The sequence below is a fragment of the Neofelis nebulosa genome, chromosome 1, assembly GCF_028018385.1.
Source record: "Neofelis nebulosa isolate mNeoNeb1 chromosome 1, mNeoNeb1.pri, whole genome shotgun sequence".
NCBI classification, from domain to species: Eukaryota; Metazoa; Chordata; class Mammalia; order Carnivora; family Felidae; genus Neofelis; species Neofelis nebulosa.
This window is the reverse complement of record NC_080782.1, coordinates 129,475,653-129,503,650: the sequence shown is the minus strand read 5'-3', so window position 1 is coordinate 129,503,650 and position 27,998 is coordinate 129,475,653. Positions and strand designations below refer to the sequence as shown.

At 46.8% G+C, this 27,998-nt stretch overlaps 1 protein-coding gene and 1 non-coding gene across 3 annotated transcripts; one reads left to right on the top strand and one right to left on the bottom strand.

Annotated features, from left to right (window-relative positions):
- Nucleotides 1-12: 12 nt before the first annotated feature.
- VDAC1 (voltage dependent anion channel 1) lies at nt 13-27,348 on the bottom strand. Of its 2 annotated transcripts, none has more exons than XM_058736317.1 (9): nt 27,220-27,348; nt 16,408-16,480; nt 15,863-15,912; nt 14,800-14,952; nt 14,663-14,715; nt 7,822-8,049; nt 3,814-3,964; nt 1,880-1,937; nt 13-958 (listed from the first exon to the last, which is right to left on the bottom strand). In XM_058736317.1, the coding sequence occupies exons 2-9, from the start codon at nt 16,472-16,474 to the stop codon at nt 867-869; spliced, it is 852 nt and encodes a 283-aa protein (XP_058592300.1). In that variant the 5' UTR covers nt 16,475-16,480; nt 27,220-27,348; the 3' UTR covers nt 13-866. The 2 variants fall into 2 exon arrangements, with proteins under 2 accessions (XP_058592300.1, XP_058592307.1); XM_058736324.1 differs by lacking the exon at nt 27,220-27,348 and adding an exon at nt 26,996-27,139.
- LOC131489450 (U6 spliceosomal RNA) lies at nt 10,242-10,344 on the top strand. The gene has a single exon (XR_009250565.1). It is a non-coding gene; the product is annotated as a U6 spliceosomal RNA (small nuclear RNA).
- Nucleotides 27,349-27,998: the final 650 nt, after the last annotated feature.

Below are 27,998 nucleotides of genomic sequence, written 5' to 3'. Positions count from 1 at the left end.
ACAACAGAAGGATGAGGTTTCAATATTTTATTCAAGTTTTACTTTAAGTGATGTTAATTACAGCATTTGAAGGGGAGGATCTAATTCCACACAAAATGGAAGACTCTAAAATGTACCCATTAAACTGCTAAAAAATAAACTGAGTGGCGAGAATATAACAGAAGTCCAATTTAGATTCCGAATGTTGTCACCATGTGATTACAGTCACAGAGACTCTTCCCAGCTTGCAGCTGGGACTCTTAGAAGCTATTTCATACTCTGGTGCAAGGGCAAAAAAAAAACACAACATGAGAGGGAATTAAGTCCTGAATTATTGGCTTCATCACATCCACCTTCTCCACCCCAAATGGCACAAAAGAAACAGCTACCAAGCCCTGCAGACTACTTTTGGTGTAAAAGAGGTGATGGACTGGGGTGGAAACAGGTCATGAAAATCTGTCTAAAAAAGTCTCTTTCAGATGATTTTGTACACACCATCAGTGAGTCTCTCCTTCATTAGGGTAGGAAACCAAAGTTAATTCTCAGGAAGTCATAATTTCATCCATTTACTCAATACCAGTTTACAAAGTGCCTACGAAGTCTCAGCTTCCACTTGCAGCCATTTCTAGATAAAAAGAAACCTGACAATTCTAGAGGGCCACCAAGGTCCCCCAAAGTCTACAGCTGAAAGGACTTTTCTTGGAATTGGGTTTCTTCTGTACCTCTGAAAGGGTAACACCTTAAAGCTGAATCATCTTTAACCTGGAGGTCTAACATGATATTTAACAATACTCGCATCCCAGACATACGACATTAAAAGGTACACTAAATTCTGAAGGTAGCTATGCTCAAAATAGTTTAAAATTAAACGATTGTACAGTATTTGTTTATGCCTGAAATTCCAGTCCTAGACCAAGCTTGTGGCCACCAGCATTGACATTCTTGCCATCCAGCAAAGCTGAGAGCGTCAGTTTGATACCTGCAAGGGGAATAACCAGGGACAAGGAAAGGGGAGGGATGGAGGAGAGAAACAAAAAGAAAGGTCAACACAGAGCAGAAAGGTTAACACAAGGAGGAGTACCTAAGCACAATGGCAAGACAACACCAGATTCAAAACCTGCTTCAGCTGTGTGTGATCAGCAGGAAAAAAAACCACACGGCCCATCAGTCCCTGTTACTGAACACCCATCTGATTAATTCCACAGGCTTTCCAAATCCACTTTAGGGAGTCCACTTTCCTTTGTCCTCTCATTGCCCCCTGCTACAATCATCTCTCTTCTAGTGGCACCATGCAGTAAGCTTCTTCAGCAAAAGTGCCTTGAAAGGAAGTCCAACCATAAATCAGACTCTGAGATCTCACTCTCGGCATGGACACAAACACACACACGTGCACGCGACTAACTGGTATTTGAAAGTTTGATTCTTTCATCATGTAATCTCAGATTTGTAGAGGTCAAAGACCCAACTTGACCAAACCAATCCCAAAGTGGTATTATCTCCCGTAGTTCTAACATACTATGGACCAGACTAGCCACCTGTGCAGAGGAAATCGGCACAACGGTTTTACAATGAGGATGACTTATGGGCTAGTTTTAAGAATCTGCTAGAAATAAGTATCAGACACTACGTACACAATGGAAAAACAGATGGAAGAAAATAACCAAAAGTGTAACACTCTAGCCTTGGCCTTTTTCTCTCCTACTTACTACTTCTATGCTCCAAATGTTTTATAACAATTCTGCACACTTTTATAAACATTTAATTATAAAACTTTCTCTCCACTCGTTTATAATGTACTATTCAGGCATTATATAAGCAGTAACATAAAGCAGCAAACCAGCACCACAATTTTTCTTTAAGGCAAAGAAACAATTTCACTAACTTTCAAAGCAACGCTTACCTGGCTTTAGGGTCTGAGTGTATCCTAAACCTATCAGGCTGGAGTTGTTCACTTTAGCCTAGTCAAGGAAAAGATAAGACAGAGTGAAATTGTTAAGTACTTTATGTTTTCATCTCCAAAATGAGTAAGAGCTTTGGAACCAACCAACTCAGACCTTCAGAATCAAATTCTCTTTTTTCATGACCACTTTGATTATGAAATTCATTAAATTCAACATGAAATATATCAAATTTGAGAGCAAAGTCTCAGAAAAGAAACTCAAAGAGTCAACACAACTGTCAGTTAAAGGAAAGTTATGGGGTGCCCGGATGGCTCAGTCAGTTAAGAGTCTCACTTCGACTCAGGTCATGATCTCACAGTTCATGGGTTCAAGCTCTCCATCGGGCTCTGTGCTGATAGCTCAGAGCCTAGAGCCTGCTTCAGATTCTGTGTCTCCCTCTCTCTCTGCCCCTTCCCCGCTCATACTCTGTCTCTCAAAAATAAATAAAACATTAAAATAAAATAAAATGCATCCTGGAGCAAAAGAATGACCTAGCCAGTCACTTAAATTTCAGCATTTTGTGAATGCTAATTAATAATTAAGTTCAATAAAGAAATTGAGTCAATGTTACCCTCATTCCTCTGCCTGAGTTGTAGGAAAATCTGGGCCTCCCCCTGACTCCCTTTCTAGTGAAACAAGGAGAGGTCAGGAGCAGAGAAGGCTCATGTCATGAGAACACCAAGTCCTGGCAAAAGCTGAGGCTGCCAAGGTACGTTTTCCTGCTTGAATGCTGTTTTCAGACCTGACAACTTCCATAAGAAAGAACAAAGCAGGGGGAAAGATTTCCTGGCAGTAAGGGCCCCATCTGGCTGTTCCTTTTTGCTTATACCATCTAATTAATAAGGCCCCTCTTCCTTTGTTTTTAACTGCCTAACTTTAAGGGAGCCAAATTCAGTTCCCATTTCAAATGGGCTGTTTGTAAATTACACAATAACCATCCTGCAACATGAGACTTCCGCATTCCACCCCAAAGGGAAGCAGCCAGCAGTGCCCTGTGACAACAGAGATGAGTTCAACAGGATTTAATGCAAAAATTGTGCAGCAACTCAACCTCGAGCAATGCCACCGAGTCTGCAAGATTAGATGCCAACTGCTAAGTGCCAGGGTCTGGTTTCTTAATATCCAATACAAGAGCTGGCAAGAGGATGAAAAATGAGAAGCATTAAATGAACATGAATCCTGAGGGTCCTCTCTCTCTCAAAAAAAATAATAATAGTAATAATTTTTTTAAGCCGGTGGGGAGATGCCTTGGTGGCCAGTCAGTTAAACAGCCCACTTTAGCACAGGTAATGACCTCACAGTTCATGAGTTTGAGCCTACACCAGGCTCTCCCCTGTCAGCGCGGAGCCTGCTTCGGATTCTCTGTCTTCCTCGCTCTCTGCCCCTCCCCTGACTGCCCTATCTCTCGAAAATAAACATTAAAACAAAAAAAATGAAAAAATAAAACCTTAGGGTTCAAGGTGACCCCCTTTAGAGTCTGCAGCATGGAACATGGGCTGATAAGAGCAGGCTCCAGAGCAAACCAGTGTGGGTCAAGTCCAGGCCCAGCACCCCAGCACTTACCAGATGTCTGCTCCATCTGCCCTCAGCCTCTCTGAATTTCCAGTTCCTCATTTGTGCAAACAGGGTTGGAATGATATTTCTTTTTTTTTTAAAGGCACCTGCCTCAAATAGGTTGTGTAAGAATTAAAGACAGTAACCTACACATAATGGGCTCCGCACAGTGGCTGGCATCTACAGTAAGAGCTATTACTATCATCACTTTCCTCATTTCAAACTCTTTGCATAGAGAAAAAAAATCTCTAGCTCCAGCATGGAACTCCAGCAATCCAGAAGGATTCCATCCTAAGCTTCAGGTGGAGCCTGGGTGATGCGTGATTCCACAGGTACTCACCGAGAAGCAGGCGTCAGGATCAATCTGATACTTGGCCGCTATTCCAAAGCGAGTGTTACTATTTCCTGCTGTCCAGGCCAGATTAACGGCGGTCTCTAACTTCTTGTTCACCTTCTGATAAATGGAGCCACCAAACTCTGTCCCATCGTTTCTGCAAACAATCAGAGCACAGGTGCCCATCCACCCCTGAAGGCAGGCTGGAGCTGGGCACAGTGGTCCAAGTCTGACAGAGGGCAGGGCTGCTATTAATGGACCAAAATGATCACAAAACGAGTACCAAAGTAGGGAAAAGCCTGATAGGAACGGAACAGACACCAGCTTTGGGAAGGTTCAAAGGAAGGGAGAGGCTAGTTTTCAACCACCATTGGGAACACCCAAAGGCAGGAAGCTGAGGCTGCATGGAATTTGAAATCTGCTTCCAAAATATTCTTTAAAATAGAAACAGCAACTAAGAAAATGGAATTCTGGGTGATTTTTTTTTTTTTTTTTTTTTTTTGCTGCTGCTGCTATGTTACCTCTTTTGTCAATGCATCTATCATAACAGTGGTAAGGGAGTAGAAGCAAATGAGAAGAGAACACAACCAGAAATGGTAAGAAAGGGTGGGCCACCCATGTTCTTCAGAAGGTTACAGCCCTTAGCACCACCAACTGCAGCCACTGCTGAGCGGGCACAGCCAAAACCCACCTAGCCCCCTGGAGGGGCAGCAATTACAGAAGAACTTGACCTGCAATTCAGACTTTTCCACCTGTGCAATACTCTTGGCCCAAACTGCAAAATCTCTACAGTTCTGATGGGATGAAAAGGAGACACTTGGTGCATTACAAAATGTTTCCGTCTTTCAAAAATGGAATGAAACCGAACTGGACAAACTCCTTCATCTCTTCCAAACACACCACAGTGTGATTTGGAAATATCCCTTTCCCCTCCTTTCCATTTTTAACATAAAACAATGTCAAAGTTCTGCCTTGTCATTTTGGGTGCTTCAAGTAGAAATGTCATCAGAAACTAGTAAGGCAGAGCCCACGTACTCCGGAATTCAGCAAAGAGCTTAGAACTCACTAATCCAGGGACAAACTGCTGATTCACTGCAAACTCCGCTCCTCACTAATATACTCTCCCTAAAGTAGATGCTCATTAAATACATTCTAAATGCTCAAGTTTTCCCCTGAAATTCAGTGATACAGACCTTGTACTTCCAGAAAGTACAAGGCCAGGACAGGCACCCCCTGATTTGCAGGGAACCAGAAAATCCACAGAACAGCAGCTTGTCACAGACAAAACTAAAGTTTTTGATTAACTTTAGTATAACTGAAATCGGGAAATTTTCTTGGGCTCACATGTGTATCTAAAAAATGTCAGATTTTTCATTATATTCTAAAACCAGCAACACTGCCTTCCTGTTGGGAGCTCTCAAAACCATAAACAGAGGGAAGTCATTGTTCAAATTCATCTACATGAAGCACAGAGCACAACTATGACACTTGGGCCTCTGCAAGCCCTAGGACAACCCAGATGGCTGTGTCGGCAGTTTCCACGCCAGCTAAAAATAAACCGTGTCCACTTAATAAAATCAGGTATGTGAGGCTCAGGTATGTGGGGAAAACAGTAAGGGCCATTGCTATTCCTAGAATTGGTGCCAATTTCCAATTCGACACCAAGGAAGGACTTTCCATTTCAGTCATAACTCTAACTTAAAAAACACTTCTAGGGGCGCCTGGGTGACGCAGTCAGTTAAGCCTCCGACTTCAGCCAGGTCACGATTTCGCAATCCGTGAGTTCGAGCCCCGCGTCAGGCTCTGGGCTGATGGCTCGGAGCCTGGAGCCTGTTTCCGATTCTGTGTCTCCCTCTGTCTCTGCCCCTCCCCCGTTCATGCTCTGTCTCTCTCTGTCCCAAAAATAAAAAAAATTAAAAAAAAATTAAAAAAACACTTCTATTGCTTGTGTCCTTTTTCCTGTGACATTTTTGTATGTTGCCTTTTTTGAATTTATATACCTTTTTTGACTTTTTTTTGGGGGGGTGTACATTTCTATGAATTTTAACACGTGTACAAGATTTGTGTGACCACCACCACAATCAGGATAAGGAACAGCTCCACCACCCCCAAATCTCCTCACACCACCCCTGGGCAGTCACATTCTCCCCCACTCCCACTCCAGAAACCACTGGACTGTCCATCACTCTGGTTTTCCTGTGACTTTTTAGCTTCAAAAAACTCAAAACTGGGGTGCCTGGGTGGCTTAGTTGGTTGGGCGTCCAGCTTTCAACTTCGGCTCAGGTCATGATCTCGCTGCTGTCAGCTAAGCCTGCTTTGGATCCTCTGTCCCCACCCCCCTCTCTTTCTGCCCCTCCCCCCCTCTCAAAAATAAACTTTAAAAATAAATAAATAAATAAATAAATAAATGGGGTGCCTGGGCGGCTGAGTCAGTTAAGCTTCTGACTTCGGCTCAGGTCATGATCTTGCGGTTCATGGGTTCAAGCCCCGCATCGGGCTCTGTGCTGACGGCTCAGCTCAGAGCCTGGAGCCTGCTTCAGATTCTGTGTCTCCCTCTCTCTCTGCCCCTCCCCCACTCACGCTGTTTCTCTCCCTCTCAAAAATAAACAAACATTGAAAAAATAAACTCAAAACTTATTATAATAGATCTGTTATATCATATTAATTCTGTTATGTTAACATAAATAAATAAACTCAAAATAGATCTGTTATATTAATTCTGTTATGTTAAAATAAATAAATATAAATAAACTCAAAACTCAAAATAATAGATCTGTTATATTAATTCTGTTATGTTAATTATACTAATTACAGTAGCCCTTCCCTATCTGTAGGGGATCCATTCCAAGACCCCTAGGGGATGTCTGAAACCACAGACAGTACTGAACCCTACATATAGGCTACATTTTTCTCCTATACATCCATACCTATGACAAAATTTATAAAGTAGACGCAGTAAGAGATCAGCAACAATAACTTTCATGATTTTAATAGAACAATTATAACAACATACTGTAATATAAGTTATATGAATGTGCTCTCTGTCTCAAAATACCTATTGTACTATGTATGGCCTTGTTATGATGATGTGAGATGATAAAATGCCTACATGATGGGATGAAGTGAGGTGAGTAACACAGGCCTGTGACGTAGCATCGGACTACCGCTGACCTTCCAAAAATACATCAGAAGGGGGATCATCCACTTCTGGACCGTGATTGACTATGGGTAAGTGACATCGCAAAAAGTGAAATGGCAGTTACGGGGGAACTACTGTATAAAAATTTTTCAAAAAACTTTGTAAGTGGAAATGTTATTAAATACTATACATGTACCACTTAACTTTAAGAAGTCACTTCTTTAGTGACCTCTAGTGGAAAGAAAGAAATCCGAAAAAGATGTCCCCCAATTGTGGCATCGGGATTTTAGAGATGAAACATCAGTTTCCCTTCACCTACATCAGCACTCCACTGCACTCCAATTCCCAAGCTTAACTACAAGGGGCTCTCTAAGCCAATCTGCACTTTTCTCTTCCCTTCACTGTACTATCTGGTAGTTAGTCAACTTTTGCATGCTCTGCCATGAGAAGACACTGTATGGAACTGAGATCATCATCCCCTAACCTGGTGTCTCAGATCTGTATTTCATTAAGCATGGCAAACTGACCTCAGGCTTCATACAGAGAAAGAGGGGCAGCCACACCTTTCCCCACTATTTTGTTACTAACAATGAAAGGAGTTCCAATGCCCACAAAGGGAAGGGACACTCCACTGGACTGACGTCATGCCCTTGCTGTAACTGATCAGTCATTCTGTACCAGTGACAGCTCCGACCGTCTCTAGAACACAAAGAGCCCAAACCACTTCCAGAATTGGACAGGTGGGAAACAGAAAAAGACCAGCAGGCCATGTGGCTTATGTGATGTCAAAACACTCACTTTAAAGTGATTAAAATGTGAGCTTGAAAAGCAATCCCCCTCCCGCACACACTTACACATGACACTCACGTACTTACACGTTAGTGTGGAGCTGGAATTCGTCAGTCTTGTAGCCAACTGCAAAGTTGCTCTGGGTCACTCGAGACTTTGCAGTCTCAAAATTCATCTGGTAGCCAGCCAGCCAGCCCTCATAACCCAGCACCAGAGCGCCCCGGATCGAAGGGCCGGCGATGTCGAAATCCACGTCACAGCCCAGGTTGATGTGCTCCCGCTTATACCCTGTCTTGATTTTAGCATTTTTTTTCCTGAAGGAAAAGAAATTGTATTAAAGTCATAAGCTAACTCACCTTGTGACAACGATACCAAAAGAATGCAAAAAAAAAAAAAAAAAAAAAAGTTTTAAAGCTCAGGTTATATACAGGGATGGAGGGCAAAGTCAGCACACCCCAGATCTCCCTTAAGCAGCTGCTGTGCCCCAATGGAAGAACACAACCTCTCTTCAACCACAAACCCATCTGCAGAAATGCCACAATAATCAAGTGAGAACATAGGCAAGGGGGGCACTAAGTAATTTTCCTTTACTAACCTCTCCCTATGCCTAATGTAAGAGCCTACACAGGCATTTATTAGGTAGAGCGCTCATGTAATTATGAAACAGATGTATCTTTGCTATTCTCCAAGTCTATGAAAAAGACACATTATATCTGTCATGAAGGCATCTATCTAAACAGCAGCTTTTTTTTTCAAGCTTTTATTTCAAGAGATACAGAGAGAGCATAAGTGGGGGAGGGGCGGAGAGAGAGGGAGACTGAAAATCCCAAGCAGGCTCCACACTGTCAGCATGGAGCCCGATGTGGGGCTTGAACTCACGAAACCCTGAGATCAGGACCTGAGCCAAAACCAAGAGTCGGATGCTTAACCAACTGAGCCACCCAAGCGCTCCTAAACAGCAGCTTTTAAGGAGATGGTTGCTTTCTTACTTTGTGGTTCACTTAGTAAGTAAATAAAGAAACAAATACTAGGTACATCCCTCCTAAGTAAATATGACAGATAGCTTTTAACTCGGTATTCATGAGATCCCAATGAGCATGTATTTCAGAGACCTGGGTACAGATGTAGAACCCGGGACCCTGTAGTCATGGGGGCTGGGAAACCTCAGAGCCTGGAGCCTGCTTCAGATTCTGTGTCTCCCTCTCTCTCTCTCTGCCCCCGCCCCTGCTCGAATTCTGTCTCGGTCTCTCAAAAATGAATAAACATTAAAAATTTTGAAAAAAAAATACTGGCAATGGATTGAAACATATCAAATATGTTTAAATCTATGAATTCATTCATACTGACACTTAAAACACACACATTGGGCATCTTTAGAGACTAGAGAACCAATGTGTTACTTTGAAACAGTAAATAAAAAGGAAGCAAACGTTTACTACCTTTGATACACTATCTCAGAGTAACCAATAGTTTAGAAGTTTCTTTTTATCGAAATAGTCTACCTAATAAATGAAGAATGAATGATTAAAGTGGAATTATCACCAGTCTGTAACCCCTGAGTGAACTGTGAATAGCACTAATGTACAAATAAAAAACCCAGCCTTCTATGCACATCCAATGGAAGCATACGTCACCACTTTTATTCTACCCTCTCCCCTCCCCAATGGAATCTAAATGCAATGAAGCCTGTAGACTTACCAATTCACAGTAAATATGAGGGACTGGGTAACAAGTTAAATGACCATAGAGAGGGGTGCCTGGGTGGCTCAGTCGGTTAAGTGTCTGACTTCAGCTCAAGTCATGATCTCACAGTCTGTGAGTTTGAGCCCTGCACTGGGCTCTGTGCTGAGAGCTCAGAGCCTGGAACCTGCTTCGGATTCTGTGTCTCCCTCTCTTTCTGCCCCTTCCCTGCTGATGCTCTGTCTCTCTCTGTCTCAAAAATATATATAAATATTTTTTAAAAAAATTTTTAATGACCATAGAGATACACACAGCATAGTTTAGTCTATGTGTAATCTTATGGGACAAATGACCTACTTTAAACAAATAAGTTAGAAGGGGGGGAGAAAAAGGCAGAGGAGAATCTAAAAATTAAAGAGATTTAAGGAGGCAAACGACCCAATTTTCACAATTTTGCACAGACAATTTTTGATTCTATAAATTAAAAATGAAATCATGTAGGAGCACCTGGGTGACTCTGTCAGTTAAGTGTCTGACTTCGGCTCAGGTCATGATCTCACAGCTCAGGAGTTTGAGCCCCACATCAGGCTCTGTGCAGATAGCTCAGAGCCTGGAGCCTACTTCAGATTCTGTGTCTCCCTCTCCCTGTCCCTCCTCCACTTGTGCTCTCTCTCTCTCTCTCTCTCAGAAATAAATAAACATTAAAAAAAGTTTTTTTATGAAACTATGTAAATTTGATCGGACTAGAGATTTAACAATATTAAAGAAAGATGATTAATTTTTTACAATGTAATCATATTGTGACTAAACTTTTTTTAAAAAATGTGTGCCTCAGCAGCACATGTATTAAAACTGAAACGATACAGGGAAGATTAACATGGCCCCTGCAGAAGGGCGACATACAAATTCGTGAAACGTTGCAAATCTTTAACTACAGAGAACAAGCTGACAGTTACCAGATGGGAGGGGGCCAGGGGTTGGGTGAAATAGGTGATGGGCTTAAGGAGTGCACTTGTCATGATCAGCACCAGGTAATGTATGGAATTGTTGAATCACTATATTGTACACCTGAAACTAATACACAAGACTGTTAACTACTGGAATTAAAATAAAAACAAGTGGCAGCTGGGTGGCTCAGTCAGTTCATCTGACTCTTGATCTCGGCTCAGGGCATGATCTCACAGTTCATGGGTTCAAGCCCCATGTCAAGCTCTGCACTGATGGCTCAGAGCCTGCTTAGAATTCTCTCTCCCTCTCTCTCTGCCCCTACCCCACTTGTGCTCTCAGAATAAACTAAAAAAAAAAAAAAAAAAAAAAAAAAAAAGAATCATCATTTAAAGATACATATTGGGGCACCTGGGTGGCTCAGTCAGTTAAGTGTCCGACTTCAGCTCAGATCATGATCTCACAGTTTGTGAGTTCGAGCCCCGTGTTGGGCTCTGTGCTGACAGCTCAGAGCCTGGAGCCTGCTTTGGATTCTGTGTCTTCTCCTGTCTCTGCCCCTCCCATGCTCATGCTCTGTCTCTCTCTCTGTCTCTCAGTAATAAATAAACATTTAAAAAAAAATTTAAAGATATATATTAAAACATCTACAGATGAAATTATGCAATAACTGTTATTCAAAATAATCTGAGGGTGGAAGAGACTGATTGTGAGTGCATAAATAAAACATAATTAGCTATGGGTTGATAATTATTAAAGCTGGGTGATGGGAACATGATGAAGGTTTATTTTTTTTTTTTAATGTTTATTTTTGAGAGAGAGACAGAGAGCAAACAGGGGAGAGGCAGAGAGAGAGGGAGACACAGAATTCAAACCAGGCTCCGCGCTCTGAGCTGTCAGCACAGAGCTCAAGGCAGCGCTTGAACCCAAGGACCGCAAGATAATGACCTGAACTGAAGTCGGAGGCTTAACTGAGCCACCCAGGCGCCCCCCTGATGAGTGTTTAATATGCCAGTCTTTAGTATGTTTGAAATTTTCTATAACAAAAAATTTAAGGTTAAACATTCCAAGTCATCGAGGAGATGAGAATTTCCAAGGTCATGGTTGAAAATAAAGCCAACACCCTTCACAAGTGACAATGATGCTTACAACTTTTGTTCAAGTTGCTTTGGTACATTTTCACAAGCTTTGAAGGAAAGGAATAACAACCAAACAAATTATCTGTCAATAAGAAAATCTCAAAATAGGGGCACCTGGTGTCATGATCTCATGGTTCGTCAGATCAAGCCCTGTGTAGAGCTCCAAGCTGACAGTACAGAGCCTGCTTGGGATTCTCTCTCTCCCTGTCTCTCCCTGCCCCTCCTCTGCTCATGCGTGCTCTCTCTCTCTCTCTTTCTCTCAAAATAAAATAAACCTCTTCTGGTCTGCCTACCCTTTGGAGGAAGCAACCTGGGTTTTGGCTTCTCCAACTGGCACCATGCTAGTGGGGTGATTGATGAAAGGCAGCTGCTCGGAGGCTGACATTTAGGAAGGGAGGGAGACCAGCACTGTAAAAATCAGGCATCTTATAACCACTGGGTAAAAAGCTGCTGCTGACCAAAGCGTGCTGCTTGTGGCAGGGCCTCTGACCAGTGGTGTGGACCAGCCATCCCAGACCATTTACATGGTGCCTCCTTACCCTGTCTCAATGAATTCTGGCCAGGAGCACAAAGTCCCCAGAGAATAGGCAGTGCTCAGGCAGTGACTCAGGTTTCTCTCCAGGCTTCTGCTCTAATGCAACACTCCACGTCTTTGGAGTTTTCCCTCTTTCAAGTATTACTGGGATTTTTTTTTTTTTAAGCTATTTAAACAATAGCACTAACTTGACAAGCACCTGAGAGAGGCATGACTCTGATATCCAGTTAACGATCTGGTTTTTCTGTGGTAGGTGCTCAATGTGGGGGCTGGTCCCTAGAGGAGTTTGCAGCCTCATCCATTTGTGGTCTACACTCAGCTCCTTCAGAAGCCACGATGCTTTCCCAGGCTATCCGCCTCAGTAGGTTTGGAAAGCCAGCTTTCACTTCCAATCTCCATAAACCGTCAAAACCTGCCTCAAATACCCAGGAGCAATGCGGACACACTGTGCCCACCATCTTGGTTTCTATATGCCATTCTTCAATAAAAGGAAATGAAGCTCCTTGCAGAAATGCCTGATGGCAGGACTAGAGCAAAAGATGAGCCTGCTATATCTTCCGAAGTAGAGCTCAAAAGAAGTGACAGGGGATTATCAAAAGCACACTTGGAGACACGCCCAATGGCCATATCTGAAACAAATGAGGAATCAAATATATTGTGGTAATAGGTTATAACCCACAGAATAAAATAAATGTCGGGGCGCCTGGGTGGCGCAGTCGGTTAAGCGTCCGACTTCAGCCAGGTCACGATCTCGCGGTCCGTGAGTTCGAGCCCCGCGTCAGGCTCTGGGCTGATGGCTCGGAGCCTGGAGCCTGTTTCCGATTCTGTGTCTCCCTCTCTCTCTGCCCCTCCCCCGTTCATCCTCTGTCTCTCTCTGTCCCAAAAATTAAAAAAAAAAATAAAAAAAAAAAAAATAAATAAATGTCTGTGGATCCATATCAATATAAATAAATGATTCAATAAATAAATGGAGAAGGAAGAGCTCCTCCTTAGAGTAGAATCCCAATTAATAAATGCAGAAGGCATGATGGGAAGAGAAAATCTTTACCAAACATAATAGTTGCAGGCAAGAATCACTATGCATACTAATTTTGTTTTTCAAAAAGTAAGAAACAGAATATTTACATAGTCTCACAGTATCTCCCGACATACCCATTTACAAAGAGAAAAGTAACTTCATAGAGAAACCTGGCAAAGACCACTTTCATCAAGTGATCAAAGTTAGTATCACCAGTAAAGAATACTGACATATACATCCTGATATCACGCACAAGACAGACCCAACATCACTTCTGTGGCTGTATAACAGAAGTGTTATAAGATAATAAAATAAATAATATAACAATAATATAACATAATAAAAATGCATAACCTGAGTTTGACCATGAGGAAACATCAGACAAATCCAAACTGAAGGATTCTACAAAATAATTCATCAATCCTATTTAACAGTGTCCAGGTCATGAAAGACAAAGAAAGACTACGTTCTAGATTAGAGGAGACCAAAGAGATTTGAGGACTAAATGCAATCTAGTATCCTGAAATGGGTCATGGACCAGAACTAAGACATCAGTAGGACAACAGATTAGTTAACTGTATGACAGCCATATAAATTTCCTGGTTCTGATAATTACATCATAGTTATGTAAGATGTTAACATTAGGAGAAGCTGGGTGTAGGATGTAAGGGAACCCGACATGCTATTTGTGCAACGTGTCCCATCTAGTCACTTTGAAAAGCACCAGGGGCTGAGGCAACCAACACACGGTCTTGCCTCCTGATGAGCCCAATAACAGTGAAGCATAATTGGTTTGTGGCTGGGGGACATGGGGCAAAAAGTGCAGCCTCAGGAGCCACGTTGCACTTAAAACCCATCTTCTCTCAGTGCTCCTATGTAGAAAACTGGGGAAAGGGCCCTCCCAGCCTGAAAACTGGGGCTGGCAACAATGATCGCTCAAGACACTGCTTCCCAACATCGCCGGCTGCCTACAGCCTTGGCCGCTTACATTCCCAGCAGCCTCACTCACATGAAACACAGCATTACTGGACCACACAAATCTTGTAGCCCTCCACAGATGAAGCCAGGATGGCCACAACACGCAGCACAGAATCTCACTATAAAACACTGTTAGGGGTGCCTGGGTGGCTTAGTCAGTTGGTTAAGCGTCCAGCTTTGGCTCAGGTCATGATCTCACAGTTCATGAGTTTGAGCCCCACGTCAGGCTCTGTACTGCTCAGAGCCTGGAGCCTGATTTGGATTCTGTGTCTCCCTCTCTCTCTGCCCCTCCCATGCTCATGTGCGCTCGCTCTCTCTCTCTCTCTCTCTCTCTCAAAAATAAACATTAAAAAAAATTTAAGGGGCGCCTGGGTGGCTCAGTCGGTTGAGCATCCGACTTCGGCTCAGGTCATGATCTCTCGGTCCGTGGGTTCGAGCCCCACGTCGGGCTCTGTGCTGACAGCTCAGAGCCTGGAGCCTGTTTCAGATTCTGTGTCTCTCTCTCTCTCTGACCCTCCCCCGTTCATGCTCTGTCTCTCCCTGTCTCAAAAATAAATAAAACATTAAAAAAAAATTTTAAAAACAGAAAAAACACTGTTAAACGTCCTTGCTAAGAAAACACGTGAGATTCTTACCCTGTGTTTGGTGAGAAGGATGAATCAAAGGTCAGCTTCAGTCCACGCGCAAGCTGAACAGAAAAGAAACGTGCCAGGTTTAGTCAAAGGCAGGGCAGCAGAATAAAACTGTGTCTCTTCGCAGTGACCACCATTACCTGATCCTCCACAGTAATCTCTGTGCCTAATGTGTTGTCAGTGTTCCATTTCTCCGTAAACGTCAGACCATATTCAGTCCATCTGTACTTGGTTTCCAGACTGCCCGTCACTTTGGTGGTCTCAGTGTTGGCAGAACCTGAGCTCGTAAATTCCTGTAAAGCAAAGAGAGAGTCACGGCCTGTTCCCCAGGGCTCCACTGAAGCATCCTAAATGGAATGGACTTTCCTTTATGCAAGAGGTGAGACCTGAATGCGTGGAGGCAAAGGCTACTTCTACTATTCAATTCAATATTTAAATACAGATGGGATTAAAGAGCCCTGTTAGTTAAAAGACTCTTACAGGGAATTCTCTGTCAGGAGAGAGCTTCCTTCCGCCCTGGTAATACATTAGTCTCGACAGGAAGACAATCCCGCTTCCACAATACTTCCAGCCAAATACAGACCAAAACCCCTGAGCTCAAGATGACACTGGAGTACATCAACCCCAAAACGTCCTCCTTCCAAAAATCCTCACACACACAGTCTAAAAGGGATTACTAATTTTTTTTTTTTGATAATCAGGTGGCATTGAAAACAGCTCAATTTTAAAAAGAAACAAGGAAAAATGAAACAGAGTTTATTAACTCAGTGAGTATTAACAGCTGCTAAACTAGGGACCTATCAGCAGCATGCCCCTGGACCACCCATCCCATACAGGATGCGATGAATGTGACAACCACAAACTGCCACAATCAAAAAGGTCCTTTCAGGGCACCTAGGGGGCTCAGTTAGTTAAGCGTCCAACTCTTGATTTGAGCTCAGGTCATGATCTCACGGCCGTGACATTGAGCCCCATGTCAGGCTCCTTGCTGAGCATAGAGCCTGTTTAACATTCTCTCCTTCTCTCTCCCTCTGCCCCTTCCCGACTTATGTGCGCACTCTCTCTCTCTCTCAAAAAAATAAAAAAATTTTTTTAATTTAAAAAAAGGTCCTTTCATTGGACTCTGCCACCCAGGACACGGTAGTTATCCTCTCCACTGATCTACGATAAACCCCCATGCTCCGTGTCGGTCAGACAACTTACGAGTCCATTCTCAGATTTTGTCTTCAAATCGAGTTTGATTAAGCCAAATCCTAAAGAAAGAACATGGGAACTGTTAATAGGCTAAATAACTAGCTCAAGAGCAGCATCTCTGCCTCCCTTCTCCTGTTTCAAGATGCCGTGAGTGTGCAGGGTGCCTGTCTCCACTGTTGCCTGCCTACGTGTGGAACTTTGGCTACCGAACAGTGGCTGTGCGCTCCCAGCAGAATGACAGGGAAAGGTACGGGACAGTGTGAGCACAGGCCTAAGGATGGGCAACACTTAGAAATTGCACTCCATGACCACGGCACACACAGAGCTGCTCCCGCCTGTGGGAGAGGAAACCAGGGCGTCCACTTGTCTGCAGCGATTTGTAAGCCTGCCCTTAGCAGGTATACAAACCAACACTGCTTTATTAGGCATAGTAGGCTTGTCTTTTTTTTCCCCCGACATCAAAGTTCTGAGAGTTGACCCACCCAGGCCTCCCGAACTGTGAGGGGTAAAATCCCAAACATGCCAACCCAGCCCATTAGCTCCGAAACACTCACCATAACCCTTGGTGAAGACATCCCTGGCACATTTGCCAAGATCAGCATACGTGGGAGGTACAGCCATCTTCTGCTACAATAAAAGAATCACCAGAAGACACACATCAGTAATTAGGGAAATTAGTTTTCCATCAATAAAAATTATTAGCTATAATTAACCACCAATAAAAATCATCAGCACAGAGTCCCAGGCACTTTATTCTCCCAGGTGTGCACAGAGAAGCCTTGCTCTCTCGTGCCTCCTCATGTCGAGAGGTGGAGACACCCAGGTAAGTTCTGTCGACAGCAGACCAGCCTGCCTTTAGACCTCTTCTTCCTTGGCACCCCCAGACTGAGCACAAGTGCAGAATATAGCAGCAGTCGGTAAACATTTGCTGAATGAATTAACTGTCAAAGACAAATTCCCACGAGCCAGCTACTTTACTGAATCGCAGGACTCTTGCCAATAAAACATATCTTCTTACAAAATGTCGGCTGCTATGGCATTCAGTGTACTGAATAGAAATCAGAGCTTTTCAGGCCATCCTATTTTCCATATGGTTCTGATTTCATCCATTACAACAAAATACTTACAGAGTACCTACTATGTGCCAGAATAAATGCAACTTTTCAAAAAACTTTGTATTTCAGGGGACCCCATTTTTTTGAGTATCAGATTCCTCACAGAGAATACAGTAAAACCTAACAATTAGGCAACTCTTCACATGGAAGGAGATATAACCACATCGCCTTGCCCCGCCAAAAAAAATCAATTCAAACAAACATCTATTGAGCTACAATGTGACTTTATTTTTTAAAGTACTACTTGAAATTGTTGCATATCACTAAGTCAAAAAGCATTTATTAAACACCTCAGGGTTCAAGGAAGGCAAGTAATTCAGAGTCCTTTCCCTAAGGCCACACTGTGTCCCTGAGAGGCTGTATTCTGACGCATTACATACACAGAATTAAAATCCTAATCCAGGACAGCACGAGCACACACGCACACGCACACACACACACACACACACACACACAGTGTGCTCCATCCAGGAGGAAAGGAGTCATGAGAAAGCACCATGATCTGCACCTTCTCCATTTCCCAAATCATCTGCCCTAATTAGCAGGAATCCAATTAACCCAAGGATGGTTCCATTAATTTTTAAAATATAGTATACCTAAATTTCCAAACTGAGCCTGCATATATCCCACCTGAAGTCACCGACGTATGCACTCACACAAGCAAACACCTGCACGGCATGTTCCTGGTAAGTGGGAACCCAACGAAAAATGTCTCAATCGGGACGCCTGGATGGCTCCGTCGGTTAAGAAAAATAGTTCAATCGGTCCCAGGGGGAGCAGCATCACCACAGGAAGCTGCATTCCTGACATAAGCTTTAACATCCTAGATGCTGCAAGGAGCCCACAGAAGCAATGAGTACGCTATAAAACAAACAATGACAAACTTCCACCACTTGAAGTAATAAAATTGTGGTCCAGGTCCTATGGTACTTTTTTCAGAGGTTCTGCTAATTCCGCCTCCATTCACTTTTTTGTCAGAGCAGAGTGGAGCAGCCCAGCGAGCTGTTTACGATCCTCTTTGTTGCTCTTGTTATCTCTTGCACGTGATCAGGCTGGAACCATGGACAGCTCAGTCCACATTAGGATCAGGGCACAAAGAGCATGGGGGAAGATCCATTTCAGGCTGTCCCCATTGGCTGTTTCAAGTCTGGGGACCCCCCCCCCCTCGATTTGTCCCCCTTCCACCCCAAGCGAACCTCACAGGCACATCCACCCCAGGGACAGCCAAAGAAACCATCCACCAGGTCATGCAGAATATCCCCAGCCTAAGGCGTGGATATGTCTCAGCCACAGATGGCCCTGGCCCCTCCCAGAAGCAAGGAAACAAACCTGCATCAAAGGCTGAGGTGATGGAGCCCCAAGGAAACTTGCAGAACATCTCACCAAAAGATCCAGAACATTCTCTACGGCCACCAGTGCCAACAGGTATCAGTGGACTGAGCACCCCTCTTCGGCGCTGCCCTTCCCCAGCTGGACTGCAAACTCAGCCCCAGGGTGAGGAAAGAGCAGTACAGTGGCAACCTCTCTGGGTCAGCCAAGACCTCCCTGTACCTCAGGGGCCAGGGCGTTCCAAAAAGTACCCTCTGCTGTGGCTCTAGGACCCACCTCACCAGACACGAACAGCTTTCACATCAGAGAAAAGCAGATCACTCATCATTTAATGTTCCCCAAATGCTCTCACTCATCACTAATCCCCCAAAAAAAGAACCAGCAAAACCACCTGTCAAAAAACACTCCACCACCGACAAACATCACCCTAAAGTACATGGCCACTAAGGAGATTACCATCCAAACACAAGGGAGCTGGGAGGTCAGAGGGAGCTTGGATGAGGCCAGGTTCTCCTTGCGGCTCCAGCTCGGCACCTGGCAGGGAAGATGCACAGGAACCCCCAGCTGAGCGGAGCCAAACCCACTCCTGGACCTGAGTAAACACCCACCCAGAAGCCAAGACGCTCCCTTCACCACAGGCCCACACCTGCTGTGCAACTGTAGCTTCCCCTAGGCTTTTGCTGCAGTCTTCTCTTTCCCCACCCAGTCGCCTCCTGCATTTATCTGACAGGACTGAGGCAAGGCCTGAGGCAGTGTGCCTCTGAAAAGCTCCGCTTTCTTACAACTGCCAACAGCGCCTAGAAAATGCCCATTTTTACACAGTTCTCAGCACCCGCTGCAAAAATCATCTTGTAGAAATGATTTCCATTCATGTTTTCTCAGGCCGGGACCGGGGGGTGTGAAAGAGACCTCAGCATCCTGCTTTCTCATTTAACACGCTGCCTGTGCTGATTCTAAGGCTGAACCCTGACCCCCTGGCCCCTACCTCCGCCTAGATCAGCTCCAAATCGCTCCAAATCGCTCACCATCTGTCTTGGTGGCATCCACCCCATGTGCCTTCAGAAGCCCAGCCTCTAGAGTCTGAGCGTGAGGCGGGGCACTTTGACACAGGAAAGCAGCCAGCCCTGGACAGATGGGAATCAGAAGCCGGCCTGAGTGAAGGCTTCAATGCAGAGCTTGCGAGCATGGTTCCCAAGGATAAGTGGAACATGAGGGACGGACAGGACTGGACTGAGCAGACCTTCCCACAGTCACTGATGACTTTGAGAAGGACCAGTAAGTCACAGTGGGAGACAGGAGTCCCTTGTTTCCCTCCACTGCCTGTTCGCCTACCTACCCAACCATTCGCTGGCTGACCTTGAACAGATTATGCAAGCTCCACTCCAGCCGAGGAATGAAAATCCAGCCCATACTGGAAACTCAGAGGGGAGAGATAGTATATCGCCCAGCACAGTCTGCATAACACTTACGTAACCTCCACCTTGGGGGGACATATCTTCCTTGACTCATCAGTTGCCTGTCAGTGACAGCTGCTCTGCTTCCAGCGCCCCCACCACACCCACATGTGCACACCTACCCCCAACTCACACCCTTGAACTCAAAGCAGCCCAGAGCCTGTCATGCATAAATTTATCCAAAATATGTAAAAAGCTATGTGTCAAAGATGACAAGCCCTGGCAAGTAGCAGGTATTCAATACAAAGGTCTGTTTAATGAGAAAATGTGCAAGGAGCATGAAAGTACTTTTATAGTAGAAGGAAAAAAATAGAAACTTAGTATCTGACAAGAGTCTAAGTAGACGGCGATGTCACCAAGCAGCAGGAGCGCCCTCTACAGGGAGGCTGCAGCACCGCCAGGAATGGGGGGTGGAGACAGCCACAACTAGTACCCTCTCCACCCGCCTTGGCCTAAGGAGAACTCAACTCGGGCTGATGAGACCACCAGGCTTCAGAAGGGAGCAGGGCCACTTACTACCTCAGAACAAGGTGTGGACTTTACTCTAAGGGCCTCAGGGAGCCACTGTAGAGTGAGTGACACACCTGTGTTTGAAAGGCTCACTCAACAAACAAATCAGCAAAAATGCAAATGAAAACATCCACTATTGGTGTGGAAAATGGTCACCCCTGTTCACGCCAGTATAGGACAGCCCCTTTGGAGACAACTACTGGCCAATGCGTAAGTGGGCATGCATTAACCTAGAGACAATTCGACTGCTAGGAACCCAGCCAAGGTCCCCAGAGAGGTGCACACGAGGATGCTCACTGCAGCATTAGTTCTGTAACACAAGCCAGAAGAAATCTAAATGTCCACCAATGGGGAAATGAATGAAAATTAAGGTACTTACAAAAACTAAAGAGCACCATGTGGTAATCAAAAAGAATGAGGTGGATTTATGCAAGGTGCCATAGAAAGCTATCTTTGACACATGGCTGACCCTTGAAAAACAAAGATTTGAACTTCGCAAGTCTACTTATATGTTGGATCTTTTTCAATAAATACAATACTGTAAATGTATTTTCTCTTCCTTATGATTTCGTTAATAGTATTTTTTCTCTAGGGGCGCCTGGGTGACTCAGTCAGTTAAGCGTCCAAGTTCAGCTCAGGTCATATCTCGCAGTTTGTGAGTTCAAGTCCCGCATCAAGCTCTGTGCTGACAGCTCGCAGCCTGGAGCCTGCTTCGGATTCTGTGTCTCTCTCCTTTCTGCCCCTCCCCTGCTTGTGCTCCATCTCTCTGTCTCTCAAAAATAAATAAACATTAAAAAAAAAATTTTTTAAGAGTTCTTTTCAAAAGTAGTAATATTTTTATCCAGCTTACTCTATTGTAAGAATACAATATATAATATATATGTATACATAACATACAAAATATGTGTTAATTGACTGTATAATATCAATAAAACTTGAGGTGAACAGTAGTAGTTAAATTGGGAGGGAGTCAAAAATTAGAGAAGGATTTTCAACTGCATGAGGAGTATGCACCCCTAACCCCCACAGTGTTCAAGGGCCAACTGTAACTGTAGTTCACTGCACAAAGCAAGTCACAGAAAATGTATAATTCTGCATTATTAGAGGAAAACCCTTTCACACACACGTTTATGCGCTCACACATTTGTGAATGATGGGAAAGCATGTAGGAAGGCTACAAGCCCATCTGTACATTGTGGCTGACTGGGAGCTGCTTCTGGAAACGAAGGGGGTTTAGGAAAGGAGGAGAGTTAAAATAGGATTTTCATTTCTTATTCCACTTTATTAAAGTTGTTTGTACATACTGATAACTTTTTTAAGGACATAAAATTTAAAAACCCAACCAACGTGTCTGAAACTGAGCTACGCTGCCTTCACGATGCCACAATAAGCCACATTCTAAAAGACTGCTGCAATAGAGGTGCCAGAAGGAAAAGGCCACGTGGGAAGTATCTATCCGGGTTCCAAGAACAGATTCCAACTACACTGAGATGGCAGGGTTAACAGGCAACGCCTGCAGGGGGAACATTCTACCCCCAGATGACCACCTGTGGCTCTGGCCACCCTGCCCAGGAGGCAGGAGTAGGGCAGGGCTCCCTAACTTTAATGTGCATGAGAAAGGCCTGAAGCACTTGTTCAAAAGCCTCCTTCCCTCCCTCTTAGCCTTTCGCAGCCTAAGAAACAGGCAGGACAGCACTTCTGTCGACAGAGGTAGAATCCTGGCACCGGAGCCGTGGTACCCTCAAAGAGCTAACAACGACTGCGGTGGGGGACACAGGGAGCAGAGTGGCCTTAAGTTCCCAAGACTCAGTCTTGTGAGCAAGGTAACACCTAATGGATTAAGAGACACAATCTTCAAGGGCAAGGGTACAACAGCACTAGGACCCAAACACCAGGAGCCACCCTGCCACGGATTGTCACAGCACAACTGGGTGCCCATGCAGCAACGCACAGTGACTATGAGAAGGAGCTATGAGCCTGGCAGAGGATTTACCAGCACCAGCCTTTACTAGCTGTGTAACTTTGGACAAGCCACTGATAACTTACACTCCCAGGGTCTCATTTTGCTCACCTATAAAATGGGGCTAACACTAGTGCCTTTCTACCAGAGCTACTGCAAAGATTAAGTAAGTTAGGTAGGCAGAGCACGTAGGAGTATCTGGCACACGGTGAGGGCTCCATAAATGGCAGTGCTAATCACAGTCCATTATTCTGGATATTCTCTGTCCCTTCAGATCCATTTTTCTCCTCCATCCTGCTCTGTGACCCAAGAGCTGATCACTATGGACTGCTATCAAAGGCTATGTATCGTTGGTTTTGGCCAACAGGAGGCACCAGCAGGAGATGGGAGAGAGAGGCTGGAGTGCTCATTTCCCAAGCTCCCTCCCTGCTGGGCCTCAGGTGGGCAGTCACTACTTTCCAAGGCCACAGCTCCTGCCAAGGAGCTCCACACTCTACTCACACCTTTGCAAATGGCCCCTTCATTATGCTTTCCTTTATCACCCCATGTAAGTGTGCAACTGATTCGTGCAAGGCCCCTGACCAAGAAAAGAGGGTAGTCACCTCCACCACCATCACCATGACCATCCTGGATTTCCCTTAGAAAGGGAAAATTGTAGGAAAGCCTTTGGTTCTGCTGTTTCTCTAACATCATTTGAGGTGGTTTGTCTGAGCAGAACTGGGCCAGCACATAGGAGAAGCACCAGACCAGCCAGGGATTAGAACAAAAGCACCTCCCCCTAACTCTGGGGACCAGGAAAAGCAACTTCCCCAGCAGGAGGTTAGCCCAGCTCTGAAAGCCAATATATCAAGCCAACACCATCAGAAGCCTCCTCACACCCCTATCCCTATCTCACGGAAAAGGCAGCCCCTGGTTATGTCTACCGGATGCTGGCAAAGCCAGTGACCTGTGCTCTGAAGCAAGTCTGTGCTCCCAGTACAGCTGCCCTCCCCTCCTACTCCACGAGAGGCTCACACGGGGGAGCCCGGCTTCCTAGGCATTGCTTCTATTTTAAAACACTCTGGGAGCTAGGCCACCACCAGCACAGCCTTCCATAAGAAGCCTCAAGGGAATGTAACTGACTTGGGGGCAGCCTGCAGGCCCACCCACCCATCAAGGGAAGAAAAGCCTGGGCTGGCAGGCAGCATGGCAAGGTCTGGGTCCCAGGTGCACCCAGGGCTCCTGTCTGACCTCAGACACCTCACATTTCCTGGAACCTCGCTGCCTGGCTTGACCCAGTGGGGTTTAAATAGACAGTGCTTGGGCAAGTAGATTTGAGAGTCAAGCAGCCCTGAGTTCCAATACCACTCCACGACTCTCCAGATATGGGACCCAGGGCAAGTCACAATGTATATGCATTTCACGTTTCTTCAGCTCGAATATGGGGAAAGAGTATCTGTCTCAGTATCACCGTGAGGACTGCTAATATGAAATACTTAATACAGTGACTGGTATGTGGTAAGTACACAACGACCAGAGAGAGGATTTTATTACAGGTTTACATTTTATAGATTTCTTAGTATAATTACCGCTGCTGTGCAGGTTATCAAAAGGCCACCCTCAACCACAAGGTCCAGAGTCCTCCCTGACCACATGAGGTACTCTTGAGCTGAATACTGTCCAGGTAAGTCCTGGAAGAATGTCTCCTACCTCATCCCAGTAAAAACTGACCTTTCTCCTGATAGACACTCAGTGTCACTGTCCTTGCAACAAAGAGGAGTGACTCCACTGATTACAATCCACTGCCAGGCAGCCTACACATAGCCATACACACGTTCACTCTGCTCAGCGTGAAAGGAGAACACTTCCCCTCTGAACAGCAAATTCGACCTTTCAAATGCATCCACATCTATTAGCTGGTGGCAATGGCCCCTTGCCGTGGCAACTTCAGTGTGGAATTACCAGCACTAGAACTAGCCAGACCAGGTCCCAAATCCCAACTCTGGGCTCAAGCCTCCTGACCCATGAACAAGAGTGCCTCTCTCCCAGGGTTTGCAGGATGGTACATTCAACGTCACACATATGTTAAGCCCCCGCAGAAGGGTGCTGAGCAGGCCCTCAATAAAGAATGACTGTGACGACGATGATGATGGTCACACTTTTATAAAGGAGACACTGAGGAACAAGACAGTGAGTTGACCTGTACTCAATCCTGTGGCTCTTGTCAGAGCTGTGTTGTGAGCTCAATCTGCTCCCCAGGACTCTTTCCAGGACAGTTCTGGAAAAAGGGCTTAGAAGCCCACTCACCCTCACCTCCCCGAGAGCAATCAGTAAAATGGAGGATTGTGCCCAGGCCCAGCAGAGGATCCCATTGCTCACTTTTCCTCAGTGGATACCAGAAGAGTCTGTGGGGAGCCCAAGGCCACAGACTCTGAGTTCCCTGAGGGGGCTGCCTGCAGGTTTGGGCTGCTGGCTCTCTCTCTCTCTCTCTCTCTCTCTCTCTCACACACACACACACACACACATCTCCCCCAGTCACCACCACCAACGATGTCAGGCCATTAAAATTCCATCAAGGGCAAAGTGAACTTCAGTGCCTTGGGAGCATCCCATCAGTAAAGATGGCGGGGGGGGGGGGGTGGTCAATGTCCCTCATTACCACCAGCTTGAAGGTTACTGTCCACATCTGCCCAGGGTCCAGCAGGATCGGCAGCCCACAGGCAACTCCTCACTATATGGTCTCCCGGAGCCCCTGTGTTTGTGTCTACAGACAGCCCTTGCCTCTACCCAATAGAATAAAAATAAAGAAATAAAACTAAGCAATCAACTGAGAGCAGTACCCCCCTCCCCAAGGTCAAGCATTTTATTCAGAACAACTCCAGCAGAAGTTATCGACCCACCCACCACCCACCATCAGAGAAGGGAAAAGCACTTAGGAGAATCCCATTCACCCTGGTCGCCCTCCCCTGCAGGCCCAGAAACACCAGTTCTACAACTTTCCCACAGGACCTGGTAAGTCACAGAATGAAGATAGCACGTTTAAAGCAGTTATGTCAAATTGGGAAACAGTTTTGCGTCTCAGTGCTCTAGGGCTGTACTTTCCGCAGGAGCTCTTTAAACAGGCGTGACCCTTGGCTAAGCAAGACTATTTTCTGGAAGTGAGTGAGATAGATGTGTGTGTCCCTCAGAAAGGATGTCCAAGATCAAGAGAATATGGTCTGGGGCTGCAGCCACTACATATGCCCATTCAATAACTTCACAAATACTTAATGAACAACTACTACAAGACATATGCTGCAATGGTAAAAAAACAAAAAACAAAAAACAAAAAAACAAAAACCACAACTATCCTCCTATCAGTAAGGGTAAGGTGACTCTTGGATAAAAAGGAAGAGCACATTTACCCCCACAGACCCTTCTCGAGTACCTACTGTGAGCCAAATGGCACCACCCCAGGCAATGAAAACAAAGCTGCAAAGGGCTTAAGCCTAACCCTGGAGAACTCATTCCAGAGCTGGGGTGGAGAAACAAGGCAAGCCCTGGGCAGCCTGCCCTGGCCTTGCCAACAGCACATTAAGGCAAAGTAGGGGCCCATTCTCTACCTCCTCTGCGGAGGTAAGGCTGGTCAGGGTGATGGAGACCTCAGGTGAAACCTTCCCTCAGGTCTGCACGCACTTCCTGCTTCAACCTGACCTTGTCCATAAACTTAAAAGAATTTTTCATTAATGATCATGGAAGTTACTCAATGCCTGGCACAGAAGTGTTTAGTAATAACGTTTAAAATAACAGGGGCTATATTTATTAAACGTTTTCCAGAACACCAAGTGGAGTAGAATGGTCTACAGAGGATGGGCTAAATCCTCCCCAAAAGCCTCAAGTGTCAAGGTTTCTACTGAAGGTTTGGCGTTCATCAACTCATATCATTCTTCCCAAAGATGAACGGCCGCTACAAGGAGAGCTACAATTGCTCCTATTGTACAGATGAGAAAACTTAGGCTTCGTATCGCCTCGGCTGTGTGACCTTGGGCAAGTCACTAGGATTGCAGCCCTGAAATCCAAGGGCTCCAATCAGTGTCGTGAAAGCACAGACGCACTCGGTGAATGAATGAGCAACAGAACCAGGATCTCTCCTAAGGCCAAGGAGGCCACATCCGCTCCCCGCAGGGCGTCCTTTCCCAAGGCCGAGCCTACTGCACAGGCTCCTGCGGCCTAAGTCGACTCTCAGCCTCTCGTTCCGCCCGGCAGGGAGCTGGCACGCGCGGAACAGCGCCGGGCGCCAGCTTCTCCGGGCGTGGACCAGACAGGCCGGACAGGGCGTGTGGGGCTGGGAGCGGGAGGCCGCGGTCGTCACAGGAACTCATGCCGGCGGCGACAGCGTGGCCCGCACAGATCCGTGCGCCCAGCCCGGTGAGTGTGGGGGCAGGCGGTTCCCCGCCCGACCCGCGCTGGCGGGATCGAGGGCCAGAGGGCGCCGCCGGGAAAGGTCACCTAGACCTGCAGCCGGCCTGGCCTTCACGCGGCGGCCCGTGCCCTTCCGCCCGCAGGTCCCCGAAGGATCGAGTCCCAGCCGCAGGCGCCCCCGGATGTCCGGCCTCCCGCTCCCGCGCCCCGGCCCGCTTGCCGCCCGCCTGTGCGGCCTGCTCTGCGCCGGGAGCTCCAGCTCGGCTCCTGGGGCCCGGTCCTCAGCCCCTCGCCCACGCCCGCTCCTCCCCCCCCACCTCCTGCTCAGCTCCCCAGGGCAGGGCCCGCGACCCCAGAGACCGGCAGATCGCGGGCCCATGTCCGCAGCGCCTACCTCGGGGGCGGTGGCGGCGGGCTCGGCGGCTGCTACCGCGGGGGCTGCAGCGCGAGGAACGGAGAGCAGCGGTGGGGCCGAGGGCGGGACAGCGCGGACGGCGGCGGCGCGGACCCGCCCCGACCCTGCGCGCCCGGCCTGGCGAGCTCCGCCCCTGGGCCCGCCTCGGACACCGCCCAGGCCTGGGCCCGGGTCCCCAACCAGCTCCTGGCCAGAACCCTTACCTTCCTGCGCCCTCAGTGCCCACCGCGGACGCGTGTGCCCGCGGGCGTGTGCGGGCACGCGTGGGTGCTGCGTGCGCCCGGACACGGGACCGGGGAGGCGTGGGGCTGACGTGTACAAGATGTGTGCGTGCGCGGGGACACGCGTGCCAGCCGCCCACGGGAGCCAGTTTTGGCTGGAAACGCGCCAGGTTGAAGCCCGCGTTGGGGGGCGGGGGGGCTTCCGGTTCTCTTAGCCGTGGCCCGGGGCCTCCTGCGCTAATGGAAGACGCACGGGATCCTGGGCCCCCCAACCGGTTATCGGGGCTGGGAGACAACGGCCCACCCCCAAGAGACGATGTGGCGTGCGGTGCCGGACCAGGACCTAGCCCGGTTCGACTAGTTGATCCCCGGACCCCCCACCTCGGCAAAGCCCGCACGGGTTGTTAAATCGGGCTCCGAGCCCCCGGGGGCGGTCCCTGGAGCGGAAGGTGGGAGGGACTGGGCGCTGGAGGCGCCGCGGATACGGAGGAGCAGCCACGACTGTCGCCACCCCCCCCCCCCCCCCGCTCCCGGCCCTAGGCTCCCAACCCAGTGTTTCCCGCGCCCCCGACACTTCCTCGCGCCTCTCCAGGCTCGCCGGAACCCTGCGGCCGCCGTGGGCGAAGCGCTGGGAAAACTCCCCTGTGCGCGGAGTTTGCGCTCCACATTAGCAGTTTTCCCCTGCAGCGAAGCTGCTAGTAGCCATTTTCGGAGCATTTGAGAAGTGAAAAAAGTAAATTGCGTTTTGCCAGAATGTCCCC

Coding starts and splice junctions, on each gene's coding strand:
- VDAC1 (XM_058736317.1), bottom strand. CDS start 16,474: ATGGCTGTACCTCCCACGTATGCTGATCTTGGCAAATGTGCCAGGGAT. Junction 14,953..15,862: donor CAAAATCTGAGAATGGACTC/GTAAGTTGTCTG, acceptor TTTGCTTTACAG/GAATTTACGAGCTCAGGTTC. Junction 3,965..7,821: donor TTCCAGCTCCACACTAACGT/GTAAGTACGTGA, acceptor GATTGTTTGCAG/AAACGATGGGACAGAGTTTG.